Source organism: Mustela nivalis (genome assembly GCF_964662115.1).
Source record: "Mustela nivalis genome assembly, contig: HAP1_SCAFFOLD_1520, whole genome shotgun sequence".
Classification (NCBI taxonomy): Eukaryota; Metazoa; Chordata; class Mammalia; order Carnivora; family Mustelidae; genus Mustela; species Mustela nivalis.
The window spans coordinates 34351-56295 of NW_028135144.1; the positions used below are offsets into that span (position 1 = coordinate 34351).

A 21945-nucleotide genomic window follows, 5' to 3' on the forward strand; every position below is an offset into this window, starting at 1 on the left:
GGCCCAGGTCCCATCTGCCTGAGCGAGGGAGGGTACCCCCAGGAGGCTGAGTAGCAGGAGGTGGTGGCCTTACCAGCTCCTGACTCACTGAGGGCTTTCTCACAGGGTTCAAGCTGGTGGAACTCGGGATCCCAGGCCAGGCCCAGAAGGTGGCACTGCAGACTTGTAGCACATGAAGCGTGTTTGCTGGGTGTTTCTCGGCCAATTCACAGGAGCTTTCTGCCCAAATCCTTATCTCTTCACAGATGGCATCATGAGAGGTAAGGTGTTTAATGATCCTGACTACGCAGAAAAATGAGACTGCTAATCCACCGTGGAGGAAATGGAGGGCATGTCTGTAGTATAAGAGATTCCTTTGAGGCAGCAAGACCTGGTATGAAAGTCAGTGAAAAAAGACAGCTGTCCAATCCAGGCAGAACTACTGGTAGTCCATAAAACTCAGGAATGAAGGGTTGGGTCACTCCACCAGATAAAGAATTATGACCAGCTGAGGTGCTTGTTCACAGTGAATGTAATGTAGAATGAGCAGCCAAAGTAGCAGGTAAAATACCAGCTATGACCATGTGACCAGTTACAGAAATAAGGACTCTAATTCTTCTTTTCATAAGATTTTGTTCATTTGTTTCTTTGTTCAGAGTGCAAGTGTTGGGCGGGACAGAGGCAGAGGGAGAAAGAATCTTCAGCGATTCCATGCTGAGCACAGAGCCCCATGTGGTGCTCAGTGTCAGGACACTGACATCATGACCTGGGCCAAAACCAAGAGTCGGAAGCTTAACCAACTCAGTCACCCGGGCATTATAGGACTCTAATTCTTATGAGTATTTCTTCCCTATTTTGTTATGAGTATTTTTGTGTTGATCCATCTGTTTTCTTCCTTCTCTTGGTCCCTTATCAGAGAACATACGATGCACGTTTGTGATGGTTAATTCTATGTGACAACTTATGTAGGTCAGAGGATCCAGATAATTGATCAAATACAGGTCTGGATGTAACTGCAGAGGTATTTTTTTTATATGTGATTTTTACTTAAATTTTGAGAAAAGCAGATTATGCTCTGTAACGTGTGTGGGCCTCATCTAATCAGGTGAAGGTCTTAAAAGAAAAGATTGAGGTCCCCAAGTGTGAAGGAGTTCTGCCTCCAGGCAGGGATCAGACTCAAATTGGTCTGCGTCCAATCCCCAGAGTTCAAACATTCCAGCTTTCAAAGTCAGCAAATTCTTTAAAATAAATCTCTTTCTCTGTCTCTTTCTCTTTTTCTCTCTCTAGTAAACACACATACACATTCTGAAACCCTACTACAGAAAGTACTTCCCATTTGTAATTAAGAAAATGATGAATAAGGAATGGAAGATGGGCATCCTATTTACTCAGAAATTATTGGCATGTGTCTTGGCTATTAATTATAAAAATTCTAACGGAAGTTTCTAGTAAATTCTCAACAAGCACCTTAAAAGAAAGTATAGAAAAGGACTAGGCTATATACCAAAACCCAGAAAAAAATAAACAAAATGAAAATCCAGTAACTGCATGAAGTAGTAGGCAAAGTGATCATAAGAATAAAATTAAACAAATAAGAATCATACACAACTGCAACTAAGAAGGGACATATAGCCAGACATCAACAAAACATGAGCATGGGATTTGCTTCTCCTGGAGGCAATGGAGCCAGGATGCTGGGTTTCTCCAAACTCTGAGCAGGCCAGTCTGGATTTGATCCTCTGGCAGAGAGCTACCCACTGAAGAACTCAGGGGTGGTTCTCTTTCCTTCAGAGAATTGCTGACAGACCATCTGTCACACACTCAGCCTGAGCCTGAGCATAAAGAATAGCAGTGTCAGCCACAATTGTGATTCTTAAGAATGACTCTCAGCCCCATCCTAGTGCAGTATCCTCTCACGGAGAAGAGCCTGGTTAGGAAGCTCGGAAGCCAGGCGACTCACATTGGGCCAGGGCGCATGGCTCTGGGATCAGCTGTTCCCAGGACGGTTGGGAGATCTGATCAGCATAAGAAGTGGGTCAGATTGAGCAGGGTGGAGATGCGTAACAAAGAAATAAATGTGGACACCCGTGGCTGGCTGATACTCAACCTAGATGGCTCAGTGGGTTAAGTGCCTGACTCTTGATTTCAGCTCAGGTCAGGATCTCAGGGTCAGCTGGGCTAACCAGCACTTAGCAGGGAGTCAGCTGAAGATTCTCTCTCTCTCTCTGCTCCTCCCCCCTCCATTGTACTTTCTATCACTCTCCCCAAATAAATATATAAATCTTTTTTAAAAAAAGAATGATAAGAAAGGCTGCAGGGCTAAACAAAGTGAAAGGCCAGTGAGTCATCATTACATCTCAGATTTCAAAATGATAATGAAGAAAGTGGAAAACAACCCAACCTCCAAAACAGGCCAAACTCCGTGGGGGGGGGGATCTGTTGCCTTTTTAAAAAATGTGCCCTTGGAAAATATTTCCAAGGACACTTTCTGTTACTTGCTCATTGGGCTTCTTATGAATATTTATGGCACAGGTATGGAATGAATGCTGTTACATAGAGCATGAACATGAAAACAGGCAGAAGCCATGAACCGGCATCAGATAATGCATTGCTAAGGCAATTTCTGGTGCTTCAGGATTTCTTGTCAATTTGGCTGTGACTGTGATGGTATCTGTGGGGTGTTGTCTACTTAAGGACATGGCTCAGGGGCCAAGCCGTGGACTACGGCTTATCTTCCCAGGTGTGTTTAGAGAGAAGGCCAGAGCTCAGTATTAGGTAAATTGCACATTTTTATTAAAGCAATAATCTTTGAAGAGTTTAAGTACTGTTTTCCATTTCATATATTATGTACCACCTGAAGGGACAGTCAGCACTTAGCATCATGGAAAAACTGGGGGTGACCCATGGGTTTATGCTGTTGAATAAAGCTGCAAGAACCTGTAGGAGCTTCAGAAAAGCACACATTTGCTCAAAATAATTTTTTAAGTGAAACTGTATTAGGAACTAGTTTCAGTCCCTTTCTGGCTCACATTGGCCATTTTTAAAAAGGGGTAGAGGGAATGTAGCCACAGCACAGATTTATCCATTTTCACACCAGACCTGGGGAAACTCACGCTCTGCATTCTGTGTTCTTCAGAGAAGGAAGAGCACCACTGTGATCCAAAAAGCGTGACCAGACAGCATACCCATACTTTCATGTAACCTATGGCGCAGGTGGAAACACACGTGACCAGCCAGTCGGGCAAGTGATTGTAGCTGGGGTCGCTGGGGCCAGGGAGTTGGTCGGAGTCAAGTTGGCCCACAGAAGTGCATTTTAAAGGAAACTTGCTGTAATGGGGTGTAAACATTGGCAGAGAAAGGAGTCCTGGCGACTTCCTGCTCCTGCCCCCTACAAATACCACTGACTATCTCACTGTCAAGGAGGAGACATGCATCATTTGTTTTCTTTAAAGTGGAAGAATCAGAATCTACAAATGCCTTGATGTAATAGAACAGGTCTTATCAACTTGACATTCAGCACGATCCAATGTCCTAATACAGCCTGCTTCAGGTTCACTTCAACTTGCTTGGACTTCTGAGGATCCAAGGAGCTAATCAGTGCCATTTCCTAAAAATTTCCTAATGGGAGTTCAGGGCCAGATGGTTAAGTGTCTGCCTCTGTCTCATCTTTAGATCCTGGGACCCAGCCCTGTGAAGGCATCCCAGCTCAGTGGGAAGTCTGCTTTTCCCTCCCCCTCTGCCTGTCCCCCCTGTTTGTACTCTCTGTCTCTGTCTCTCTGTTTCTCAATTGAATAAATAAAATCTTAAAAAAGAAAATCTCCCAACATCATATCTAGGGAGGGACTGTAACTTCCTTGTCAATTAAAGATGACAATAACCCAAATTGTTGAAACTTTTGTGCATATCCCACTCTGATCCTGGGATAATTTGGTAGGTTGTCTTCATCATGTTGCTGGTTTCCTTTTCTGTGCACCATACTTTCCAGTGCTCTGAGAACATGAACGTAAGCCCATTTTTAAAATTCAACAGCTCCTCCTGGAATATTCTGGAGTTGATGACCACCACTCACACCTCACCAGGACATATGAGAGCACCTGTGATCCTGCTCCTTCCCCAGCATTTTTTAGCTTAGCCAGTCTGATGATTGAAACACCTTATCATATCCTCCACTGTGTGCAGTTCGCTCTGTCAATGGAAGACTCAGATAGGAGGCAGAGTAGTTGCAACTTCACTAATCCTAGAAAGATAACAGGCTAGAGAGGATATGAAGCAGAAGCATCCTCTGAGTAGTGAAAGGGACCACAAAAATCCTCCAGGTCTCACCGAACTGGATTTACAAAAAATATTTATATTGGAAGCTAAACTCCTTCTCTAGATACTAACATGAATATTAAGAAGGTTTCATTGAAGCCTGGGAGAAATGCAGAACCATTTGGGAGTTCTTGTCTATTTCAGGGAATGTCTTAGACTCTGGGGTTTGCGTCTTTCCGGCCCAGAGTTTGGGCAGGACCTCAACTGACCTTCCCGGATTTGAATAAAAGACACAGGCACAGATGTGCTCAGTGCTTCAACCTGAGTTGTTGAGTGAGCACTCCCAGGTAAAACATTTCTCAAACCTTGGCATTCATCACAGAAAAGGCAGGGTGGTACACCCTGTGTTCTATCATTGGAGATTTTATTATGTATCAGGTGAAGCACACGGAAGAGGAAAACAGGAATGGAGTCCATCTCTGTGAACATCAGTGTCAAAACCAAGCATGTAATAGTGCACTTCAGATGTCTGCCCAGTGTAAATACATGGAAATATTGTGCTTTTCTTACAAAAAGATACACATTATACCTAAATATGTAGACCAGTGTTTATAACTGAACAAGCAAAATACTCCAAACATGAAAGCCCCATCTAATTTTCTCCAAAAGCTGCTATATCTCTCAAATGCTTACTTTCCACCATGCTTTATTTATGAAAAGCTCCTTTTTCTCCATCACTTGTCAGGCTCAGGGCTTGTTAGCCTGAAAGTCCCTGGCTTAAATTCAAATACATTTTCACCTCCTGTTCTTTGATTTAATAAAATCCATCCCCAAGTGTGAGGCCTGGTCTGATCTGTTTTCTGTAAAGTCACAGAAAGCACTTGTTCCACAGAACCACAGAAACCGCTTGTTCCACAAGCCCTGGTGGTGGGCCAGCCGGACCCAGGCCCTGCTGCCTGGCACAGTCAGAATGCAGCCTGCTAACAGCCACAGCCCAATACCTTCATTTGCTGCTAAAAATCTCCAGCCTAGGAGGAAGCAAGTACCATCCACTAAGAATCAAAAGCCTGCATCTTGTTCTTTTAGGTCTGGGAACCATCAGAAAGTGACCTTAGTTGGATTCAGCTTGTCATAAACAGGGCAGTGGGGAGGTTTCAAAACTGAAAGTCACACTGGGCTCTTTAAGGTCTTGGCAACAAAGACCCCTGCAGGGGACAAAACGTCTTACAATCGGTTTTTCTCCTCCCTTCCTGTTGGCCATTTCATTTTTGCTATGTCTAATTTTATTTCCAAAGGGGTTGTTTACATTTTAGTGTATCTTAGTGTTTAAAAGTTGCAAGCTGACATTTATGAATTATATAGAAGATGTAAGGAATAAGGAAAAGAAACCCATACACATCCCAACCGTTCTAAGAAATGCAGTATCACCCACAGCTTTGGAGTCCTCTGTACATCCCTCCCCCTGTCTATCAGTCCTGTTCGCTATTCTCTGTGTTACTTTATGTTTTTACCAAATTAAATGCATTGCTAAATCGTATTTTATTTTGTATAGTTTCAAAAATAGAACAAATGCAACCATCCTTCACAATTTTTCTGCAAGTCGCTTTTATCTCTTCCTCAGTAGCACTGTAACTTGAGCATGATACTGCAGAGCACACACCTTCCACTCTACAGGACTGGGTTGGTCCCCATTTTTTATTACTACAAAATGGCAGGTTTTCTCTAGCTCTGGCAGCAGAATCACTCTTTCAACAGGCGTGCTCTCTTCAGCCTGGCCCAGATCATGGTGAAGCATTTTCAAAAGCGATGGCTCTAACTCACAGCCCTACCCCAGTCAGAACCCATGGGCAGAGGCATGACATCACCACACAGGCCGCTTTCCGTGGTGTCAGCAAAACACTCCATACCCAAGACATTCTCAGAACTGAGGCTACTTTCTAGACACCAACGTGAATGTTGAGAAACTTGGTCTGTCAGTAGCAGTTCACTGCAAGCCTGGGAGAAATGTAAAGTCATTTGGAAGTCCTTACCTACTTCCTCAGCTTTGTAAATTTTGAATAGTCATTAATTTTCTAAGTCCCTCTATCTGAAGTTAGTGAAGATTAATTGAAATAAAACATCTTAAGGTGTTTTCAAAATGTACATGGCTAAAGAAGCACAGAAGAAATTTGAGTTTCTTTTGTACTAGGGTGATGCAAGGAAAGAACATATTATGTAGGGAGACTGGAGCTACAGACAGAGGATAAAAGTTCCTGGAATTAACCAAAATTCCAAGGACAACTCCAGATTTTTTTTCCTTTTTTTTTTTTCAGTGTAACAGTATTCATTGTTTTTTCACAACACCCAGGGCTCCATGCAATACGTGCCCTCCCCAATACCCACCGCCTGGTTCCCCCATCCTCCCACCCCCTGCCCCTTCAAAACCCTCAGGTTGTTTTTCAGTGTCCATAGTCTCTCATGGTTCACCTCCCCTTCCAATGTCCCTCAACTCCCTTCTCCTCTCTGTCTCTCCATGTCTTCCATGTTACTTGTTACGCTCCACAAATAATTGACTCTCTTTGCTTAACTTATTTCACTCAGCATAATCTCTTCCAGTCCCACCCATGTTGATACAAAAGTTGGGTATTCATCCTTTCTGATGGAGGCATCAAACTCCATAGTGTATATGGATCACATCTTCCTTATCCATTTGCCCGCTGAAGGGCATCTTGGTTCTTTCCACAGTTTGGCGACCGTAACCATTGCTGCTATAATCATTGGGGTCAGATGGCCCTTCTTTTCACTACATCTGTATCTTTGGGGTAAATACCGAGTGGTGCAATTGCAGGGTCAGAGGGTAGCTCTATTTTTAATTTCTTGAGGAATTTCCACACTGTTCTCCAAAGTGGCTGCACCAACTTGCATTCCTACCAACAGTGGAAGAGGGTTCCCCTTTCTCCATATCCTCTACAACACACGTTTCCTGTCTTGCTAATTTTGGCCATTCTAACTGGTGTAATGTGATATCTCCACAGATTTTTAAAAGCTATGAAACTGATGGAGCACAACTGGAGATCTCAAGGGGAACAGGTATTCTCTGAGCTTCATGCAGGATGAAAGGCAAATTGACAAAGGTCTGTCTAGCACAGTGAGCGGGTAGGAGTGTCAGGCCTGGGAGGGTGGAGGGATGACAGAGCTACAGGGCTTGCAGTGGAGAGGGGATGTGGCTTGGCTACTTGTGTCCCTTACCTGCCCTCAATGGCCCTTTGTGACCAGACCACAGCTCTGTGATGTGGGCATGGGGCTTGTGTCTGTATGGACACACCCAGGGCTCAGTTGTCTGAGGGCAGCAGTGCGATCAGTCACTAACTCTCAGGGCTCAGTTACCTGAGGGCAGCAGTGCGATTGGAAAATAATTCTTTCCAGAGGGAAGAGATAATTCTCCAGAGATGGAGAATTATCTCTTCCCTCAGGAATTCCTTACGGATGGTTGGCTGAGCTCCAGTCCCACTCTCTGGGCAGTTAATGCCATCTTTGCCTTTGTGTGCGGACTGGGGCTCTTCGTCTTCATACTTTCGTATTTCCAGCCTGATCCGTCCTCACCACGAGGCAAGAAACATAGGAAGAGCAGGAAGGTAAGGAACCCTTGGCCCAGAGCCAGCAGAGTGTAACTCTATCATCTTTTCTATTATTCTTTCCACTTTTCCAAGTCACTGGAGAGACTCCTGAAATTGGAAAGAATAGAATGGGTATTCTCAGGAGAGAGTAGAGCACCATCCATCCAGGACAAGCCAGACCAGCCAATGGTTAGAGGGACATGAGGATTTCTCCCTGAAGATCTCGGGTCGGAGTCCAGGTGTGGTGGAGGGGTCCAGGGCAACGTCCCAAACACAGTGACCGGTGACTAAGGACCGGAGGTTAAGAGCTGCCTCTCTAGCAGAGGTCAGGCCCCTGAGCATTGGGTCATCTGCTGCTGGGGTGGGGGTCCCAGCCTCCCCGTGTTTTTTTATCTCAGTACCAAGTGGAGCCACGGAGAAGGAGCAATGGAATCAAATATCAGACCATGAAAGGTGAGTGTCCGTCACTCACCCCTGCGTGCCCCAGTTACACTGTGCCCCCCGCTCTGAAAGCCCAGTACCACCATCTCCAGGACACCAGAGCCTAAGCCCATCCCTCAGGAAACAGAGCCCTGGGTGGGGGTTGGGGGCTCTGAGGAGGGAGAATGAACCCGCAGGCTTCCCAGATTCTGCACCAGAACGAAGCCCCGAGGGGCTGGAAACTGATATCCTTCACCAGGCACCCCAGGGCCTGGACTGGGTGCGGGACCTCCCACTCCCACTGTGGACAAGCTGTTCAACTCTGCTTAGATTCCTCTGGAGGCTACAGTAGTCCTTCTTCCCCCAGCAAGCTCATGAATGAGGAAGCACTTTGGAAAAGACAAAGCGATCCCCATCATGAATCCTGTAATCTCCATGCAAGCATGTGGCCTTGGACAGTGCTGTTTGGGGCTCCCAAGTCCAATCCCCCTAAGGTCTCCCCTAAAGGGACATTGTACCCAACCTCCTGTAAGATCCCTGGACCCTGTCTTCTGCTGTGACCCAGTCTCCTGCTTCCAGGTTTCAGAGAATTTCTGAAGAATCTAGAAGAGGTTCAGGACCTATTCTCCCTTCTGGAAAGGTAAAGAATCTGCCCCCTTCTCCCCTGGGTGGGCCTTCCCGAGTCTATGGTGTGACCCCTAGGCTGCCTCTGGGTCTGTTTGCAGGGGCTGGGAGGAGCTGTGGGGACAGACTGTGACCAAAGCCCGGGGCTGAGGGACAGCAGGAGCATTGTGATGTGGGCATGGGGCGTGGAGGGCCATGGGGACTGCTCCCAGCCCCAACTGCTACAGCAGCAGCTCATGCCTCCTGTCTCCCACAGCCACCTGGAGAGGCTCTCTGGCCAGGGGGGCTTTCACCAGTTCTTACGTCAAGCAGCCCCTGGACAGGTGCGCCGAGGGATGCCAGCTAGAGCCCGTCAGCCATGCAGGGAGCCTCTGAAAGATGCTGCTCCCGCTGTGGCCCCATCACCTGCCCTAACTCCACTGACGGGGTCCCCTCAGCCTCTGGCCTCCACCCTGCCAGCAGGACCAATGTCCTCTTCAATTGCTGTTGCTTCACACTCCTCCCTGACTACTTCCTGGCTAGCAGAGCCTTTCCTCCCCCGGGATGGCTTTCCACACCAGCCACTTGCTCTTCCTCCTTCCCCACCATGTCTCCCTTCTTCAGAGGCCTCCCCTGGGCCTCTGACAGCCTCCTTGGCCCCAGAGTGGCCGGACTCTCCTTTGACTCTCCCTCAGTGTGACTCAAGGGCATCCCTGCCGTTCCCCATCCCACAGAGCTCGGCTCCACACACGCCCTGGTCAGCTGACAGGTCAGCTTCTCCTGTCCCAGCCATCTCGGGCCTGGCCCGCTCACACTGCCCCATTTCGGCCCTGTCCTGGTGGCAAGCGGCTGCCAATGCCTGGAACCTGTCCACCTCAACACGCCTGGAGTCCCATCAAGCGCCTGTGTCCCATGGCCCACCAGAAGCCTTGTTCTGGGGAGACCCCACACACAAACAGGAAGAGACTAAGATCCCCCCTTCCATCAAACCGGACGTCCAGAAGATTCTGGAGATACTAACTGCCAAGACAAAAGAACTGAAGTCTTGGAGGGAGGACAAGAAAGAAAGGTCAAAATACCAGCTGACCTCTTTCGGGAGAATGTTCAAGTCCCCAGGTGACAGGCAGGACACCATGGGCCGCCCATCCTTCTGGAGCATGAGGGGCAAAGCAAAACAGCTGCTTGGCCCTGAGAAGCCCCCACATCCCAAGATTCCAAGGGACAATTTGGAGCAGAAATGCCTCCAGCTCTTCTGGGGTCTCCCCTTTCTGCACAGCGAGTCCCTGGTGGCCACTCTCAGAGTGACTGATCCCCCACTGGAGTTCCCGTCTGTCATATTCAATGAGCTCTCTCATGCCTTGCCACTCCAGATTCAAGGCAACGTGACTCCAAGCCTCTCCCTGACCCATGACTTAAATCACCCTTCGGCTCGGCCCCAACCCCTCCCTCTAACTCAGTCCCAGCCCCTCCTTCTGGATCAGCCCCTGCCCCTGCCCCTCCCTCTGACTCAGCCCCAGCCCCTCCCTGTGACTCAGCCTCTGCCCCTCTCTCTGACTCAGCCCCAGCCCCTCCCTGTGACTCAGCCTCTGCCCCAACCCCTACCTCAGACTCAGCCCCAGCCCCTCCCTCTGGATCAGCCCACCAGGAGCAGCACAGTCGAGAAGCACCCAGAGAAGGACCTGAGAGACCATTTCAGGAAGTTGGGGCAGTTCAGAGAGGGTCAGATGCCTTTGGATGTTCATCCTTCCAGGCTTGCTGCCCACCATGCCTTGGACCATCCTGGAAAGCCACGCCCTCATGGGAAACCGGGAAAGCCAGTGCTTTCCAAGTGCTGGGAACCCTCCCATGATTTTTCCATCCTCAGTCCATATGCTCAGCGGATGCTAGAAGCACATATCATGAGGCTCAGGGTGAAGCACCGGTGGGGCCTCCCCCTCAAGGTTCTCAAGATTATAAACCTCTTCAAGTTGAAGGGCTTCATCCTTTCCCAGTCCTTCCCTTCCCGCTCAGCCACCTGCATATCCAAGGCTGGCTTGGGCACCAAGTTCGGGGGAAATCCTCCTCAGCCCTATCAAGGAGAGGTGATGAAAGAGTCTTACGCCGCATGGGGAGGTCCCCTCAGTGCTCCCCAGCCTACGTGTAAGGAAATCCAGCAGGCTCTGGAAGGGACCTCACCTGGGGGTGGTCCTTTGGCTCTACAGGGGCCCAGGCCACCTTCTCGGACCTTCACATACAGCTTTGTGGGCAGAATCTGGCACAGTGAGACTGCCTCTAGGACTCTTATAAACAGCAACTTAGAGTCAAGTCCAAGTCCAGGATCGGCCACAAAGGAGCCAAGGAGGGTTAATGGGGGTTCGGCCTCACGGGACGTGACCATGCTAGAGGTCAACTTAGAGCCCCAGAATTTGAGTGCCAAAGAGCCCGGGGAGGTGGGGGAGTTCAAGGAGGACCCTGCCTGGGGAGTCACCTTAGAACCCCGTGTGCTGGCCAACAACCAAGGCCTCCGTGGCAAGCTGAGATCAGGGTCTGCAGGGAAAAGTGACATCCCCCTACAACATACAAAGTTGGTCATCCGAGACCCCAAAGAGCTATGCCTTGAGGCACAATGCAGGGGATCGGAGCCCCGGAAGTTGATGGAGTCAGAGAACCGGCCTCGTGATGCCACCCCCACCATGCTCCTTCAAGACTGTGAAACTGGGGTCCTCCTTCAAGACTGTGCGACGGAGAGTCTCTTTCAAGACTGTCAGTCCAACATGTTCCTCGCTGCCAACATCTTGGCTGCTCAGGGATCACTGTCTGGCTTCCAGAGCAGGTCCAGTGAAGACACATCTACTTCTGAGGTGCTGCATGGCCAAAGATCCCATGAGCAGAGCCCCCACAGGCAGCTAGGACCCCTGGGACTGCAGCACCAGTGTAAGAGCCTGAGGAAGTCATGTGTCCCCTGTGAGGAGAGAGAGAGCTCCAGGAGGTCCCCCTTGAGAGAGCCTGCCAAAGGGTTGTCAGAAATGAAGTTGCTCCAGATCAGTGAAGTGAGACGTCCAGCCCAGAGCAAGGAGTCAAGAGAGGCCTCGGGAAGCAAGGCCTGTGAGATCTTGCTGAAGAAGGAGGAGGCGCCTCCGGAAAACTATTTCAGGAGAAGGATGATGCACTTGCTCCAGTGGTTCTTTCCCAGTAGACGTAGAGGACTGGAAGATTCCATTCAAAAGGGCAAGGCTTCATCATCCCAGGGCCGGGGACAAGTCATGGGCAGGTCAGCCATGGACAGCGCTTCTGCGGAGGCTCAGATGGTCGTGAGGGCTGTTAGGCAGATCTTACAGGAGAAAGTTTTGCCATACCAGGGACTCAGGATCCCAGAGGTCGGCTGGTGCAAAAAGGATCTCCAGGCTTTGGCAGACCCCGATGTCTGCTACCAAAGACTTCTCTCCTACCAAGAGCAGAGGAGAGTGATGAGGGACACAGTGAGTCCACAGGGCACCACCAGGGCTCAGAACTATGCCAACAAGACCAAGTGCATCGAGTGGCCCTTCCCCACCAGGGTGCCAGAGTGCCCAAGCAGACCCTGCCAGAATGGGTCCCTGGTGCCGGGCCCTTCAGGCCGCACCCTGCAGGCCGACTACCCCAGGCACTCCCTCCTTAAAAAAGACAGTTCACCTGGTCAGCGACTGTGTGCTTCTAATGCCTTTCCTGGCAGGACAACTTTCCTCCAAGAAAAAACACAAACGGTGCAGAGAAAAACTTTTTTTTCTCACATTAGTACATCATCTATGGGCTAATGGCGTCTTCATGCCACAGTTACTTAGCTTCCCCAAAATAAATTTTTTTTTTCCCCTCATAAGTGGTGATGGCTTCTGTGTGTGCCCTGCTGTTGTGGGAGGGAAGGATCAGGGTCTTCTCTCCCCGAGGACCTGCTTTGGCTTCCAGAATGAATGGGGCTTGGAGGACGGTTTATCTCGGGGTCCACCCCCACCCCCTTCCTCCCTCTTCTTCAGTTTCCTTGACAAGGTGAACAAAACCCAGACTGGGACCTCGCACTGCCCATCCTCTCCTGCTCTCCCTCCACCTGGAGATTGTGTGGCTTTAGGGAGGGTTTGCCGAGGCAGAAATCCCTCACAGGCTTTAGGAAGGATGGAATCCTAGATTAGAGTGGGGCCGCAGTTGGGAGACACATGGCTGGCCTTGAGGGCAGAGGTGAGAAATCCTGCCCCACCCCCTGCAGTCTCCTGCGGGGAGTAGTGGAGGGCCACCCTAGGAGCCTTCTCACCCCAGAGAATCCCATCTTAGCGCCCTCAGCTCCTCTTCTCACACTCAGAGCCGCAAGGGACAAGCTCGATCCCGGAGCTGAGGGTGTGTGGGGCGTGCCACAGAGATCCCCAGGGACCCAATGCCCAGGCCCAGGGCACTGAAGGGGACTGCCCACCAGCACCCCCTTCCCCTCTTGGGGGATTGAGGGAGTGTGGCTGTGGGCAGGGGTCCCGGTTCTTAGGGTGGGATGCCAGGAAGGAGGTCAAGTGACAGAGTGTGCCCATGCCTGATGTGAGGACTGAAGACCCTTGGTGTTCCACTGCCACCTATGTGCCTTGGGGCTGTCCCTGCAGGGTCTGCGCCCCACTGCAGCTGCCAATTCCAGGGGTGGGGGGGGTTGGAGTGGGGTGGGGGTTGTACAGAAGCCACCTGAGCTCCCACACAGACAGACAGGTGCCCAGAGGCAGCAAGGCCTTCAGGCAGAGAAGTTAATTTCTGCATAATTTGATAAGCTTGTAGGACTGGGGGCCCCAGACAGACTTGTGGTCTGTGACCCTTATGTACATGTGTGGCCCAAGGATGGCTCCCAGGAGACTGGTGGGGACCACTTCCCCTAACCCCTCCCCTAACCCCTCCTCCAATGACTTCTCTAACCCCTACTTTAGCCACACCCCTAACCACTCCCACCTTCAAAGGAACCAATCCATGTGACTGATGAAGAGCAGGAAAGTTTCTTGCTGTTGTCTGCTTTGTAAAACAAGGTTGCTTGTTGCCACCTCTCTTCTGTATTATTTCACAGACAGACAAAGCTTTAGAATAAAGTTCTCCCTCATCTAAGAGAGTGGATCTTCCCACATTTACGTTTTATCACAAACCTTTCCTACAAACATTTCAGAAATGCCAATATAATATATAATACTTTCTACAAATGAATAAAAGCAAAGATTTATCTCATTCATGTAAATGCTAAGAAAGCAAGACAGCAAATTAGTGATTGAAGCCTCACACCTGAGGCTCATGCAGACGAGCAGAGACCTGCAGCCGATCAGCTACAGAGAAGGATGATACACGTAACTGATGTCGACTTTGCAATCACAGGGAAAACTATGATGTGGGATATGAAAAGTCATAGAAATGGTCACTGCCTTTCAAAACATCCCTCCTATTCTTCCCCCCCAGGGTCCAAGAGGCCGATGAGGCCTCAAACTTTTGATTTACCATGAGCCATAAAAGCTTTTCAATCTGGAGAAGTCCCTTTCTGAAATGGAACCACCCTTTTATGGCATTCTTTTAAGTCAGGTTCTCTCCTTCATTTCTTCATCCAAACATATTTGTTGAACAGCCAGGGTCGGCATAGAGCTGGAAGAGAAGTCCCCATCAGCCTCTCTGCTGGCTTGAACCACACAGACAGAGAACTAAAGAAAAGGTCCCACCTGTGTTGAGATCTGACTGTTTCCAGGACACTAAATGTGATTTTTTTTCATAAGCAGGTTCTCAAGAAATCCATGCCATGGCCCTGTGTGTTAAGGTTAATCAGGCTGTTTTTTATGGCAAGAAAGAAAAACAGAGGTTGAGGTCTGAAAAGTTTCTTGGCCAAGGGGTCATCCCTGGAGAGGCCTGCCCCTGAGACTGAGGGTGGGAGGTTTCTGGAATAATGTCCCCCACACTAGGGCACTTGCTGGGAGGAATGCACTTACTTACAGGAGGTTTTATCTACACATACTCCTTGGTTTTCCTACCAAATAGGACTGCTGAATCATGAAAACACTAAGTAGGAATTCTCAGGGGAAATGCCAAGAAAGAAACATTGAGACTAGGGTGCTGAGTGACTGTCTGTCTTAAGTCAATCTTTCATCTGTCTCATGCCTTCAAACTACCCTTTGTTTTATGCCACAACTACCTACTACCTATGTCAGCATGTGGAGGGTTTGCACAGATGGGCTTAGAAGCCCTACAAACTCTGACTAAAAGAAAGACCCCATGACAAGATTTCACTCATGCCCAGGAGTTTAAAGGACAGCAGAGAGAGCCAAGATTCCACATCAGAAGAAGCCAGGGACATCTGGAGGAGAAAGGTACAGCTTAGTCCCTCACAGGCCTGCTTCGCATGGAAAGAAAGGCAGAAAATTCTGGCACTCCTTCCCGTGAGCATTGAAAGACCATTCTTCCTTCACTCAAAAATTACCACCCCCCAAAAAAACAAACAAACAAACAAACAAACGTAACATGCAGAAAGGCTAAGCCAGGGGCAGTGGTTTCTATCCCAACTATTCCTAAGTCAGTATTATGGTCTTGCAATACCTCACTTTTATTGTTTAACTGTCTCTTCTCTGAATACATTTCAGCGAAAATTCTTAAGTGAGCATTCAAGTGAAGCAATAAAAATGTTATGTACTGTGATCAAGTGGGCATTTTAACGACTTATAATTGCGCTTCTAATGTAGGAACCACTCCATACCTCCCAAGCTAAGCTTGTTAGGGGTCAGACAGATTCATGAATGTGTGCAGTCTCTATTATATTTCTGTCCCAGGTTGTTTTACTTATAAATGTTTATAGATGCTTAAACAGTGATTGAGAAAAAAAAAATACTTTCACTATATTTTTTCACTCTACAAACCCACTTTAAATATTCTGGAAATATTAAAAGATATAATTCTCTCATTCCGTTCTCATGTCTCGAAGCCTTTTAGTTTGTGTTTTTGAGAATGCTGTGCACTGAAAGTGATGGAAGTGTGCTTGGGTGTCCTGATACAAGGGTGGTGTTTTCCATTCGATGCCTGTTTCTTGAAGGCTCACTTAAGCCCAGAGGAGCTTCTGACATATTCTGCTGCTTCTGTGGGGGCTCTGCCTGTCCCATCACTGGGCTTACTTGCCCTGCTCTGTGCCACCAATAGTTTACTGGACTCCTGGGGGTCTAGGTTCTGGGATCATGGCTTCTCAGCTGGATGTACTGGGAGAGACCTGGAGACCACATGATCTGCCTACAGAGTCATACCATGGCCCGGGGTAGTAACAGGGAAGATCAAGGGTTGAGTGAATGCTCAGCACTGCTTCCCTGGGCTCCCCGCCCCCACCCCCTTGCCAGGGCAGCACCCCACCTCAGCTTCTGGCCACCCACTCCCAGGACACAGTGGTGGGTGCTACAAACTAGGGTTGTAAGAGCCTTCTGCCCACATGTGACATAAATGTAATCTTAGTGAGGCAGTGATGAACCAGGGAAGAAAACAGTATCTGTTAAGTAGCTTTAATGCAAAGTGTGACTGTCCTGCAGTGTCTGTGCCTACATTTCTGACTCTTCATGGACTTCCACTCTTTTTCCATGCAAAACTGAAGGGACAGTGATGCCTTGGCTAGCCCCTACCATGGAGTAGGGAAGGGGTGCTTGTGATTTATAGACTGAGAGGAAAGCACAGGAATCCCATGGGCAATGATTTGTGGAACCAGGCCAGGTAGAAAGAAGTAAAAGAAGGAACAAAAAGAGAAAGATGCAGTGTCCTTTTCTTTCAGAGCAGAGTGTGAAAGGTGGCCAGGAGCTGGGATCCAGGGCCCTGTGGACACCACAGACCTCTGAGCCTCAGCTGAATGCACAAATCTCAGTCCCACATCACCATTAATGAACTGAAATGTCTCCTCTCTGTCAGTTTCAGGTGATGAAAGACTATTTATATATTTTGGAACTGTCCTGGGCAGTACCAGAGTCTTGGTTCTCTTACCTGAGAAGGAAAGTAAGGTTGAAAATGAAAATAAAGGGTAAAGACTGATCATAAATTGTTAACTTTTCCTCTCCCCCTGATGACTCAACATCGCCAGGCAGAGGCTGTGAGCCCCCTCTGGGGCTCACCAGGGTGGTCAGGCTGGCTCCTGTCACAAGGTCTCCATCTCACCTTCCTATGTCTATAACCCAGGGACTCCAAACATAACAGTGAAATCCCCTCAAGTCTTTGTGGCCATCCCAACTTGAAATACATGGAGCTGACCAGGTGTTCTCAGTGGTTCAGGACTGTACCTGCTGGATACAGTTACCTCCTAGGCCCGCCTGCCATGTGGCCACCAGCAAGGAGTGCCGATTGTGCCTCCTGCCCTAGCACCCAAGGGCGTAACAAGTCCGGTCATTTCTTAGCTTTCCTGTGTGTGACTTCCACGACCATGCTGGAATGTTCCTTAAAGACCCTACAAGGGGGACTAACCTCCCCCACTCACAATACAGTGGTATTGGCAGAAAACAGAATCTTTATTACAAATACATGTGGTCCGGGAAAGCTAAGAGACTCACTAAACCAGACTTCTAGAAGGTGTCCTGCATCCCAGATGCCTGATGAACTCAGAGAGCCCATTTCCTGCCCATTTCAGTGGATCACAACAGCTCAGTTCCTCCCTGCCCCAAATCCTTGCTTCCCTGACTGACCCTGCTCTCATGACCATCAGTTGTGGCTTATGACTAGTCAATGCCAATTGTGTAAAATACACTAGAAGGAGGACCTTGCATGACAAATGATTGAGACAGAAGAAGTCATACTTCTGCCACAGTCTCTTAAAACACCAAGAAACTTCTTTAAACTTGAATCAGAAGAAGTCAGGATATCTAGCACAGGAGGCTATGCATCTCTGTCTGAGTGGGCCAGTCCCTCAGATCACTCACCATCTACGACTGATTTTAAAAAGACAGTGTGTACTAAGTAAATGTAATTTAACTTATATAATTTTGGAATGCTTTACAAAAAGGACAGAATTCCTGATATTATCTTTTAATGATTAAGAAAAGAGTTAGTTTGACCTTTGCTCCGTATTTATTCAAGTGTGATTTTTAAGCCTCATTTTACTAAATGAGATGAACCATAAAGCTATGGAATATTGTAGCATGAGCAATTCAGAAGTCCTGAATGCAGCTGAAAGGCTAACCTGTGCAGAGAGGATCTAAGGGCAGGGGACCCGGAACAACGTGCTTGTAGATGTCACCATAGGCTTATGTCATGCACAACTTTTCAGTCTCATAATGAATGGGTTTTGTGAATTCAAAATTATTCTGTAGAAGCGGTCATAGCTGTCCTTGCCCTCCGTCATCACTCTGGTGACTGGGCACTAGGAATCCTGTAAAATATTTTACATCAGACCTACCCACCCACCAGTGATAAAACTATAATATGCTCTATATACAAAGAATCATTTAAAAGGATTTTTAGGAGCTGGGATTCTATGAGAAGACAGCTGCTTTCACCTGAAAATGCCGTAAATACTTTCCTTACAAGATTCCAATGGCTGATGGGTGAGAAAACATACTAGACACCAAGTGCAAGGGGCCAGAGCCAGGCTCTCAGGGCTGTGCAGGCTGGGACTGTGGGCCATGAACCAGCACCACCAGATCAGGAGCCCCAGAGCCTGGGGTCCACAGCGAAATGCAGTAGGTGCACTGGTCTGAAGTCAGGGAGTGCTCCCTGGAGGAGGAGGCAGTAGATGCGGGGTTTCCACAGCAGAGTTTAGACTGAGGCCACCAGAGCAGGGATGACGTGGGCAGGGCACACCTGCAGGGAAGAAACCAAGGGGAAGGAGGACACAGGGGGCTAGCAGGCTGCCCCCAGGACACGGGAGGATGTTTAGGACATGGGCTGGCCAGGGGACGAGCCTGCAAACCAGGTCAGGACGTCGCACTGTGAGGGGTACTGAGTGTCCGAGCCAGAAGGGCGATGCAGACCCCAGACAAGGAGAACTCAGGGAGGCTTCAGGGTGCAGACCGGCACCTGCTCCAGTGGGATGACCCAGCAGGGCCTGGTTGGGGGAGGGGAGTGGGGTTGCTGTGAACCTGGGCTGGGAATCTATCTTTACAGACTGTACCTGAAATGGAGCTAATTAGTGATCAGGACTGAGTGAAATGGAGTGAGTCCAGTTCTTGGAAAGTTGCAAGGTGGTTTGCCTCCTGGTGTCCAGCCTGGCTTTTGTCGTTGTTGGGTTTCCCTTTTTTTCCAACTAGCTGCCGTGAAATCAGCATCTGTTAGAGTTCCAGTGACTAGCTGGACGTGGGTGGGGGCCATGGGAAGCAGGGTCCCCATCTTCTCATGTGGATGCAGCTCACTCAGGGCTTCCTGGGGGAGGGCCTGCGCCCTGAGAGTCTCACGTGGATTCCGAGTCCTTGACCCTCCACAGGCTGAGGTCAGAGAGAGGACTGTCCCTCCTTCCTCTGGAGGGGGTGCCCTGGAGAGGGCCCTGAGAGGGGGCCTGTGGACCTGTCCCTTCTTTGCCAGTGGCCTCCCTGCTGCACTTGTTGGGGTCCCTTGGTTGTGAGGATGTGCCCCACAGAAGTGGTAATTTAGTGATTCCCCAATATGGCACTGCTTCCCCCCCGGGTGACGGTCACATCCAGCTGGCCCTCAGGAAACATCTCATAGGAAATGGGAAGTGTGGGTGCCTGAAAATGGGCTGCAGGGAAGGGCAGAGGGGATTTGCAGAGCCAGTGATAGAGGTACACAGGACATGGCTGGAGGTCAGCAGGGACATGGGAGGAGCCTATCTGAGTACTGCGTCCCAGGTGGGGTTCCAGCTCTCTGTCAGCCCACAAACCTCCCCTGAGGAGGGAAGGCTGCTTTGGTTGCCAGCGTGTTATTACAGTAACTATCATGGCCTGAGCACCAGTGGGATGGTCCCTGGTACCTGGGAGCCTTGGCAGTGCCCTTTCATGCTATGAGTGTCCAGACACATGGTGTTTCCAGCAGCATCTGGAGAGATGGATACCAGCCCTCAGTGCAGGAAACACATCTGTGTGCAAGGAGGAGCCTCTCCACTCACACACGGTCCATCGGTTTAAAGGTCCTCTTAGGCATCACACATATCAGTCTGACAGGGTAAAGACTTCTTATTCCAGCAGTAACTGGAACCCACTCACACTGTGTTTTCATTTTAAAAATATGGAAACTGGGAGACGAAAATAACAGAACACGAACATGTATGCACCAGCACATTTTGAAATAGACTGGATATTTTAAAAACTTACTTAAAAATTCAGGAGAGTGATGTCAGCAAGATGACACACAAGAAAACTCCAGGCTTGTTCCCTCCACAGAAACACCAAAAACAACTAGAGACTGACCAAAATAACCTTTGGGAACTATGGGAATGGCCAGAGTCACAGCAACCAAGTGAGTGCTTGGTCAAGAAGGAGCCACATGTGGCAGGGCAGGAAATTCCGTGACTGTGTTGGGCAGAACACCTTGAGCAGAGTAGTCACCATAAGTGAGTCCCCTTTGCAAACCAGAGAGAGCAAAGTGGACTACTTTGAGACCTTTTGATTTCTAACCTGTCTAGGGGATACCTGAGGGACTGGTCTTGGGACACCCAACACAGAGTTCAGACAACCAAAAGTGGCTCACAGCTCAGAAAAGGGGAAAACAGTGGAAGCAGCAGGTATGACTTATGAAAAACGTCCTAAAGGTCATTACAGACACAGACATCTGGGGCAAGTGATTATAGATTGAGGAATACAATAGAACAGCTAACATCCCTAAAATGAGCAAGGGTGTGAGCCTTACAAAAAGGAAGACATTAAAAACAGCCATACCAATGGGAGAACTGGGAAGAGAGCATGTGCACAGATGTAGGGATAACACAGGTATGAGAAAAGTGCATGCCAGGCTGATTAGCAAGGGTCTCCCCTGCATGAAGCCAGCATGCAAAGCCTGGGAGAGGGGGCTGTTTTTAAAAATATCCAGTTTTCAATATGAGATCACAAGCTATATAAAGAAGAAGTAAAATATGGCTCATTCAAAGGAACAAAATACATCTCCAGAAACCATGCCAAAAGAAACATTGGCTTTGGACTTACTAGAGAATGGCTTTAAAACAATTGCCTTAAATATGCTCTAAAGGCTAAAGGAAAACATGGACAAAAGAAATAAGGGAAATCAAGAAAATATATGAGCAAAATATTTATAATATAATATTTACAAAGAATTTGGAATTATTAGAAACAATCAAATGGAGGGGCACCTGGGTGGCTCAGTGGGTTAAAGCCTCTGCCTTTGGCTCAGTTCATGATCCCAGGGTCCTGAGATGGAGCCCTGCATCCAGCTCTATGCTCCCCCCACCCCATCTCTGCCTGCCTCTCTGCCTACTTGTGATCTCGGACTGTCATATAAATAATAAAATCCTTAAAAAAAAGAATCAATCAAATAGAAATTTTGGAGATGAAAAATACAAAGTTGAATTGAAAAAAAGTCATTTGAGGGGTTAAATAGAAGAGGCAAATAGAAAGAAAGGCTCAGCGAACTTGAATACAGGTCCCTTGAAACTATTGAGACTGAAGAGTAAAACGAGAAAAAAAGGACAGTGAGCCAAAGCCTGAGAGACTTATGATGGGAGAACATCAAGCTGAACCATATAGACATTATGGGACATGCAGGGGAGAAATGACAGAAAAAAAGGTGGAGTAGTAATGACCATGCATTTCACAAGTCTGAGGAAAGTCGTGGATATAGCAATACAAGCTTAACAAATGCCAAGGAGGATAAACACAAACAGACCCAAACCAAAAGAAGAGTGGCTCATCATATACGGGGTAGCCTCTGTAAAACTATCAGTGGGTTCCTCGGGCAAAAAGACAGGTCAGGGAGAATTCAACATTAGGCAAATGTCCTGCAAAAATGAGTGAGAAAGAAAGACATTCCCAGATCAACAACAGAAACTGAGAATGTCCATAACCACTAGACCTGCCATACAAGAAATGCTAAAGAACGTCTATCAAGTTGGAATTAAGGACGCTAGATGGCAACTCAAAACCATAGGAAAATATCATATTCTCCAGGAGAGAAAAGTACATGGACAAATACAAAAACCAGCAAAGTATTATTGTAATTTTGGATTGTTACT

The 21945-nt window shown here is 48.3% G+C and overlaps 1 protein-coding gene and 1 long non-coding RNA gene across 2 annotated transcripts; both read left to right on the forward strand.

Moving 5' to 3' along the window:
• The first annotated feature begins 108 nt into the window (after positions 1 to 108).
• LOC309857896 lies at positions 109 to 8126 on the forward strand. The gene is made up of 3 exons (XR_014307957.1): positions 109 to 260; positions 7245 to 7343; positions 7797 to 8126. It is a non-coding gene; the product is annotated as an uncharacterized lncRNA (long non-coding RNA).
• Positions 8127 to 8829: 703 nt separating this feature from the next.
• LOC309857897 (spermatogenesis-associated protein 31A6-like) lies at positions 8830 to 12622 on the forward strand (the record flags this gene model as incomplete). Its single annotated transcript, XM_082750620.1, has 2 exons — positions 8830 to 8886; positions 9127 to 12622. Exon 2 carries the CDS (start codon positions 9206 to 9208, stop codon positions 12620 to 12622), a length of 3417 nt encoding a protein of 1138 aa, XP_082606746.1. The 5' UTR covers positions 8830 to 8886; positions 9127 to 9205.
• Between the last annotated feature and the right edge of the window lie 9323 nt (positions 12623 to 21945).